The 9,233-nt window shown below is 32.0% G+C and overlaps 1 protein-coding gene across 1 annotated transcript; it reads left to right on the top strand.

Annotated features, from left to right (window-relative positions):
* The first annotated feature begins 1,266 nt into the window (after positions 1-1,266).
* Positions 1,267-4,006, top strand: LOC6643713 (pickpocket protein 11). The gene is made up of 7 exons (XM_002066405.4): positions 1,267-1,564; positions 1,852-2,112; positions 2,174-2,684; positions 2,946-3,085; positions 3,151-3,281; positions 3,347-3,587; positions 3,646-4,006. The coding sequence occupies exons 1-7, from the start codon at positions 1,284-1,286 to the stop codon at positions 3,905-3,907; spliced, it is 1,827 nt and encodes a 608-aa protein (XP_002066441.1). The 5' UTR covers positions 1,267-1,283; the 3' UTR covers positions 3,908-4,006.
* Positions 4,007-9,233: the final 5,227 nt, after the last annotated feature.

Below are 9,233 nucleotides of genomic sequence, written 5' to 3'. Positions count from 1 at the left end.
CGCACGAATGCAGACGATGCTGCCGATGGATGTCGATGATGTGACCACCATTTGGTTTCAACTTGGCTCGGGCCGGCCTGATCACTTCAGTCGCTCCAGCATAAAAGGCGCAAGTTAGCCACTAAATTCCAGGAACATGTTTAAACCATGTCGAGCATTCGAGTGAAAGAGCAATGTAAGCAATGCCATGCCATGCCATATCATACGGATGGGGTGACAACAATATTTTTTTCAGTTTTTTCCCCTCACCCCTTTTTGTTTTTAAAGCTAAAATTATAGTAAAAAAAATTGATTTAATCTGACTTAATTTTTCTTTACTTTTGAAAAGTATTTAACAATGTACAAAGGTAAAATTCTTCTTTATTTTTATGGAATATATTAAGTTTTGCTTTCATTAATCATTTTAACACAATTTATTGATACTTTAAAAGATCTCGATGAGTTCATGACCTCTTTTCATCTTTTTTCAACCTATTAACAGGCTCCAAAAAGTTAGAATTGTGTCATTGATTAATACAACATTTACTTAACAATTTTCCATGGGCAAAAAGGAATTTTTACAATATAATTTATAATTTATAAGAATATGATATAATAATATGCTTGTCAACTATGCCCGAGGAGTCGTTTTACTTAGGCAATTTCCAAAAAATTCGGACTTATTGACCCAACCAACAATTTCAAATGCTGCTTCTTCATCAATACTAAATTGAATTCTGAAATTGCGGAAAGCGGTTAGAGTGGTCCATAGCATTCTGAATATGCATAGAAAACCCTAAGTGTCAAAGTTTCCTCATTTCAAAGCCGGAGATCACCAGTTCTTAAGCTCATAAATCGTTTCTAGACGCTCATAAATCAATAGGCTTTTAAATATTTAACGATTGATAATGCCCTACCCTACCTCAACCTTGACTTGCATGGTCAAAATCATAAAAATTTGTGTACATTTTTAAGTGGCTAAATAAATATTCAAGTGCATATAATTTAAAGATAAACGAATGCCTGCTTTAAGTACTTTTATAGTCATATACATTTGACCATAATTTATAATTAAATGAAAGTACAGGAGGAGCTACGCATGAAATAATATCCCAAAGCTCATTGTTGCACATCCCAGGGGCGCCACAAGACGCACCTAGTTTTCCATTTTTTTTTTTTCTGTTTTTGTTAAGTTTATTTTGTTATTGTGTAATTTATTTATACAAGTGTCACGTCAGCTATAAAAGGATAGAAACGCGTGCATGTTGGGTTAGTTGGTCACTTGCTTTTCGTACAGCAGGAATATGGCCGAAACTAAAGGTGAAGGTGAACCGGTCGAGGTAGAGGAGAAAGTATGCAATATATTGCCAGGGCCAGAGCTGCTAACCATACCTGGTATGGATCAGCGTGCTAGCATTGCTTCGGCAGCTTTAAGCGATGTGCCCAGTGATGTGATAATCAAGTCGAGAATACGTTATGGCAGTCTGTTGTCAGCTTGTAAGGGTTTACTCTTGGAATACTCAAAGAGTACAACAATACACGGCATTCGCTACATATTCGAGGTTCACAGGCCAATCTATGAGAAGTGAGTTTATTCACACAATTGCACTGGCAATCCAACAACCTTGCTCCCTAAAGTATGCAATAAGTAGTCTAAGAATTGCGTTGAGAAAAACAATGAAATGAACGTTATGTGGATAGAAAATATTGATCGAAGAAAACTTGATTTGTAAATAATTTCTAAATTTAACTAAGTAACTTTTCCACCCGATTGCATACTTTAAGGAGCAAAGAGCTCCTCTATTTATCATTGAATGATCTGCCTAAGCTCTACTGAAATTGGAATAAAGTAATTCTGTTCTTGTCTTACAGATTATATTGGTTGATATTCACTTGCATATCGGTATATTTTGCCATATCGCTTATTTGGGATACGTATCTCAAATGGCAGGACTCACCGGTAATTTTGGGTTTCGATGAGACTCTGGTGCCAGTGCATCAAATACCCTTTCCGACCATAACCATTTGCCCTGAAATAAAAATGGAACGAAATATGTTTGATTTCACCAACGTTTCGCGTCTCATGTGGGAAAACTATAAGAATGGCAATGTCTCAGAAATCGACAATGACGAGTTGAGTCGAATGCTGAAAAATTTAATCAATAAAGTTGTTCAATTTCAAAGTTTCTTGCAGATTGATTCGTATGGCTGCTGCTATGCATATTTGTGATGCGGATGTCGTTAATCGTTTTATGCCCTTGATATCGCAATTGCAACCGCCTTCAGTTGATGTTACCGATACACTTATCGAACTGACCATATCGAAAAATGTCACGGCTCCGTTTTGCAAATGGAACGGTAGATTCTATTTTTGTGATAAACTTTTGGATTTTGTGGCCACCGATGAGGGAATTTGTTATCAATTCAATGGCCTAAGACCAAAGGATATCTATCGAGATGAGAATTTTATAAGCTACAGAGATCCAGATATTGTGAATTTTGATAATTATTTTGATGTTGAATTACCCAAATTGAATAATATCACTGGCAGTTGGTCATTAGATACGGGCTATGTGGATCAATTGCAGAATGCATATCCACAGCGAACGGTATTCTCATCGGTACGCAATGGTTTCTTTGCCTTTTTGCAGGGATTGGAACATAATTTCGATTACGATTGTCGCAGCTATAGGCAAGGCTATAAGGTAAGTGCTTATCTAGTGGAAATTATACTTTAAGCTGCTAAAGGCTAAAGGCATAAGAATTCACTTTTCTCAACCGTTAACAATCTTTTGGAATGACCTGTGTCAGAAAGAAACAAAAAATATCTTTCATAATTATAGGCAAGTTATTAGCTACAAAAATGTATCTTTAAATAATTATGGCATACTTTAGGGGGCACATTTACCTCATTTTGCATCAGTATATCGGCCTTTGTATGAGTCAAATGTAAAAACTTTTTACAGGTGTTCCTCAATTCTCCTGAGAGTGTGCCCCTCACCTCAGGTAATTACATACTTGTCCCTCATGGCGATGAGGTGATGGTCAGTGTCTTACCCAACTATGTCATGTCTACGGATAATTTACATGAAATTAGTCCTGACAAGTAAGTGTGAAATGAATTAGAGTATAAATTTTCTATATCTTTACACCTTTACCCTTTACTGTTAGACGTCAATGCTTCTTTGATGATGAACGCACTTTGAGGTTCTTCCGCTCATATTCACAAACTAATTGCCAAGTTGAATGTCTGGCCAATTATACAGTATCGAAATGCAAATGTGCCAAATTTTGGATGCCCAGTGAGTCATTAGCTCTATTTTCTTATTGATTTTGAAACTATTTTTGTTCCCCAACCTTTCAAAAGAGCCCTTGGGTACTCCGGTATGTGGCTTAGATGATATACCTTGCTATACCGCCGCCCAGGATGAACTAACTGCACTTTTGCAAAATGAAACTGCCCAACAGTCGGTCGATCCTAATGCCGAACTCAGTTGCAATTGCATGCCCTCTTGCACTTCATTGGAATATAATTTTGAAATATCCCGAGCACGTTATGACTTGGCCAAAACTATACGAGCTTTCCGTGAGGAATATGAGCATACTGAGTGAGTTATCAAAACACCACTTGATTTTTATTATTATTGTTATTAACCATTTTTGTAGTGCCCGAGGCTCGCGTTTATCGGTCTACTTTAAGGAAAATCAATTTACAGCCATTAAACGAACTATTCTCTTTGGTGTCTCCACTTTGATATCAAATTGTGGCGGCATTTGTGGTCTCTTTATGGGAATCTCTTGTTTGAGTTTTCTCGAGTTTCTCTATTTCTTCTGTATGCGCATTTGTGGAAGTTGCCGGGATAGACGTAAGCATAAGAAACAACAAATCTTTCCGGAATGCGGTGTAATCATTGAAAAGGAGAACTAAACGTTTGGGCTTTCTCATTGACACAAATATGATCTATACCTATTTGTGGAACCAAAATATAAAATCGCTTAATAAACAATTTGATCTTATATCAGCATATTTAATTTATCTTTTTATTAACAATAATTAATTATTATCTTTGACTTCTATATAGAAAAAGGGGAAATGAATTATGAAAAAATAGTGTCAGTTACCTGCCTATCCTTTACAGCTAACTATGAACTTTAAAGAACTATTTGAAGTGTTTGATGTGAACTTGTTAAATTGAACGTACGTTAATGGGAAAAGTACTTAGGGGGTATAAATATTTGAACTTGAGTTAATTTTACTTAAATTTCAAAAGCTGATTGTGGCTACAAAAGCAGCGAAACCTCTACATAACTCAAAATATATTCAAGAAATTTAATAAAATACATTTTTTTAATTTAAGTATGTTTTTCGTTAAAGTAAATTATATTAAGGTGTTACTGTATTTTGAATGAAATAAAAATTTATAAAAATTTCTGGGTTTTAGAACAATTATTTTTTACATATACATTTTTTTAGCTGTAGAACTTGGTCCTTGTCTATTAATAAATTAATAAAGCAATAGAAATTTTCAGAAAATTGAAAAAAATAAACCAATCAATTTATTTATTCAAATGCCTAAGAATTTGTCTTTAGATTAACTTTAATGTTAGAAATCTTCAAATTAGCTTCACAAAAAATCACTACAACAAAAGAAATTAAATAGTCCAAATACTTATGGCGCTTAGTGTAGTTAAAGCTTACTCTTTTGATAAACTATCCCCCACAGGAGGTTATGATTAGTCGGCTAACCATTTCTATAAACAATTTTCATAAACACGCAACTAAAGAAGCAACTTTGTCTTTTTTATATTTTCGTTCTTTATTTAAAAGTTGATAAACTTATAAATATTTCAGAAATTAATAAAGCAATAGAAATTTTCAGAAAATTGAAAAAAATAAACCAATCAATTTATTTATTCAAATGCCTAAGAATTTGTCTTTAGATTAACTTTAATGTTAGAAATCTTCAAATTAGCTTCACAAAAAATCACTACAACAAAAGAAATTAAATAGTCCAAATACTTATGGCGCTTAGTGTAGTTAAAGCTTACTCTTTTGATAAACTATCCCCCACAGGAGGTTATGATTAGTCGGCTAACCATTTCTATAAACAATTTTCATAAACACGCAACTAAAGAAGCAACTTTGTCTTTTTTATATTTTCGTTCTTTATTTAAAAGTTGATAAACTTATAAATATTTCAGAGAACTATTTATCAAACATAAATAACTATCAATTTATTGGTTAGAATTGCAAAAAAAAATAATAATTTAAATATTAACTCGAATATCTTACGATCTTTTTGGCGGAAATGTGCCGAGGACAAATATAAAGAATATTTTTGGATTGAAATTAAAACAAAAGATTTTTTCGGCTTAAAAAGTTTAGTAATTTTTAATAAAGACATGTTGACAAGGTGAGGATTTATCAATAATAAAGGACTCCCAAGACTCAATAAATAGTCAAGAATTATTTGAGAGGTTAATATTTCGACAGACCACTAAAATAGGAATGTTACCTTGACAGTGTGAAAAATATATCTACATATATATATGTATAATAATATAAACTTGAAAAAGTTTATCAAGGACAAACAATTTGGCTTTAATATATACATGCTTAATATATTAAAATTAAAAGAAAAATTAATCTAAATAAATTGTTATAGCTTATTTTCTAAAGTCAAATGATCATACAAAACTAGGGTAAATGTAAAAGTTCGATTTGAAATCGCATGACCAAGTCGTACAAGTTAAAGCGACTCAAATTAGTTATTCGCTTTGGTTAGATCAAGCTGTATTAGTCTTACATTTCCACTTTAATTGATTACAAATTAAAAATGCATTTTAATTAACACACTCTGGTGGCAATTGATTTGCTCTAATTAAATGATAGTCACACTTTGGTAAACATAGAAATGAATTCAATTGCAAAGAGCTCGAGCAATATAATTGAAAACCTGTTGTGAAGTGTTTATTTATTTTTTTTTTCGTTTTTCAAAATATTTCACTCAAAAGCTTAAGTATTTAGCATTCCGCAAATACTTTATTCTAATCTGTTGTCACATCTAATGACTTTTGTCATTGGTAACAAATCATAAAACCAAAAATATGTGAAAGTCAACAAAATAAAATATTAATAATATGATTTTCAGTATCTTGAATTTTCTTTGATCTCGAGAGTTCAGATCTTCTACTCGCTGTCGTGTGGCTGTCAAAAATTGTTGCTTGAAATTTATATTTTGGTCATCAATGAAAGATCACTCAGGAATAAGTGAGTATATCTTTTGTATTTATAGGTTAAGTCTTTAAAACATTTGATTTCCAAAATAAAAAAAAACCTTTCTAGCATATTTATATAGTATGCTGGCTGACAAATTGTTGGCACAGCTGTTTCATATGTGTATGTTTTTGAAATAAGCAGGCGGGATTTGAGTTAATGACCCTCAACCGTTTCACTTTAAGTTGTTTATGGCTTTTGTGTGACGAAAATAAATTCCATTTGTATGGCGGTGAAATTCATTCGATGTAGAAGATTTAAAAAAAAAAATTATATATATATACATGCTTAGTATTATGTTAGCATAAATCATCTACATATATAGATATTCGTATATGCACTTTCCGCTCATAAATTGTAATATATTTCACAATATTTCCAAGAAAATTAGGCACTCTAATTTTATTGCTATTTTCTTACATGCAAGTTATAGGAAGATATCGAAATGGGAAGTACACTATACCAAAACTTATTGGAACTCATTCAAATTCAAACCGAAATACTTCTTAACAACCGAAAACAAACACAAGACGAAACGAGAAGAAAAACTCTACTGAGAAAGTAATTTTACTTTATAAATGAGAGCACCAATTGGTGCACAATTCGTGCAGGCCCATTTTATACCTCATATCTTGTTGACATAAAGATTTTAAAGAGTATTTCTACATAACATTAAAAAGCAACTGGCACTAACAAGATCATAAATCAAAGAAGCTAATCACCATGTATTTCATCAAGTAATCAACTAATAATAAAAAAAACTAGGACAAAAGAATACTTTCCATTTTTCATCGAGTTCTATGTACCCTGTATAAAGAACACAAATAACTTATAAATGTTAAGCTGTAACACATTTTAAACCTAGTACTAATTTTACTAAATAATCCCTTAACTTTATATGAAAACACTTAAAACTAAAGTGACAAGTTCAAAATGAATATTTCAATGAATTCAATTGGGCACTTTATGGGCACCTTTCTGGCAATTCAAACCAACGTGCAATTTGTGGATGTTTTCTAATTTTTTATTAGGCTTTTTCTCTTTACCTAAATTGTATTTCCCAAGACCTAACCTTAAGGTTTTGGCATGGAGATTGGAACTCCTTATGCTGATGTTGTGAATAAAAGAACTTCCGTGGTTTGATATTTTTAAAGGAGTTAGAAGAACAATAATTAACATAGCCGAGCACATATTTCTTTTAACTAAGCAATCCAAAGTAACAGCTTCAAAGCAAAATTCATTAAAATTAAAACACAAAATATGGATCCACCTACAGGAAGATCATCCGTAGTGGCTGAGCAAGCTAAACGTTATTGCGGCCTTCGTAATCATTATCTCCAGTAGCCGCATAAGACAATCAACTCACTGAAATTATTAAAATTTGCCCGAAAAGTAAATAATGAACTGACAGCCTGCACCTTAGTCTGTGGCGATTGCTTAGACGTATTGCAGACTGTGTATATGACCAAAATGAGAATCTCCATCCGACATCGAAGGAATCTGAAGGTGCCAAGCTCCAATAGGACATCCGATAGGATGTCATCTCGTAGAAAGAGGCGAAAACAACCTTTGGATGAGGGATCAACAACATATGCAGCAGGATCTGCCAAGCGACACCGTTTGGATCATTCCACAGATGAGGATGAAAATGAATCACTAGTCATTTCTAATGCTGCCAATAGAACTCGATTGCCACAATTTGTGCCAATGTCCAAGCGACGTGAGTTCGCTAGGAACGGTCCAGAAATGGATATTTATTTTTCTGCCACTACTGGCTTATAATACTATCTATCTATCGACTTTTTAGTTTACTACTTTTCAATTATTATTGACTAAACAAGTTTAAATTAAATAAATTAATATGGAAGTAGTGAAATGTTTCCAGATCTGTTGGTTCTCCTTCTAAAAAGTATGTTTTATTGTCTTAAAGATTCAGTTTGTCGTATTGAAGTTGTTAGTTTTAATTAAATGTTTGTTAAGCGTTGTAGTGCATAGGATTGTCGCATTTTGTTTATTTTACCAAGTTTTCTTATCCCCAGACATTGCAAATCAATCCAATTGAGAATTACACCTATAAAACTTTTTTAATTTTTTGGATATTCTTTCAGGTTCAAGGAAATTACATAGAAATTTTATGAATAAACAAATAAATTTTATGGAATTTTTCTTTTTATAAAAACAAAGGAAAACCTCAATTTGCTTTTATAATATCAACATAATCAAGGGCCAAACGAGGATTCAAATTAGAGGAAGAGTAACCAGTATTAAAATACAACTTGAAAGTGAACTAAGTTAAACTATTAACAGCAAAAATTTCAGCAAATTTTTTTTAAAATTAAATAAAATCTTCAAAAATGTATATTTTAGGCTCATTAGGTCTTAGGTAAAACTCATCATAATATTCTATGAATTTCTGATATAGTTGTTTATTTATAAAAAGATCACATCTTTTTTACTTGTTCTTAATTTTTACTTGCTTTTACTTGTTCTTAATTTATACTTGCTTAATAGAAAAATAATAAATTTTTTCTTTTGTTTTTCTTTTTGTATATTTTATAGCATTTAGATTAATGTTAAGTTTATATATATTCTGAAGACAATTTCGGAAATCGATTAGCTATACACAATTTGTTCTGAAAGCTTCACTCATCTGTGGGTCTTTTGGAATCCTTACCCCAAGCAAAGATCTAAATTGGGCGAAATCAGATAAGAATCAGTTTTATCCATCTCAATGAAAGGAAATAAATAGTTGAAATTATTTTGACTTCTACTCATCATTAATATACCCTTTAAAACTCAAATTTAAAGGGTACTACAAGTGATTAAAACAGCAAAACAAGAATTGTCATATATTTAGGCCATTTTTCAAATAGAATAAGACACCAGCTAGTCGTAGAACTCATAAATAAATCGCACAAAATACAACGTACTTAACATTAGTATTTCTATATGCCGATTTACGTATATACAGGGAGAC

This window comes from Drosophila willistoni, assembly GCF_018902025.1.
Source record: "Drosophila willistoni isolate 14030-0811.24 chromosome 2R unlocalized genomic scaffold, UCI_dwil_1.1 Seg200, whole genome shotgun sequence".
Classification (NCBI taxonomy): Eukaryota; Metazoa; Arthropoda; class Insecta; order Diptera; family Drosophilidae; genus Drosophila; species Drosophila willistoni.
The sequence above is the reverse complement of the archived record's forward strand: the minus strand, read 5'-3'. Positions and strand labels throughout refer to the sequence as shown.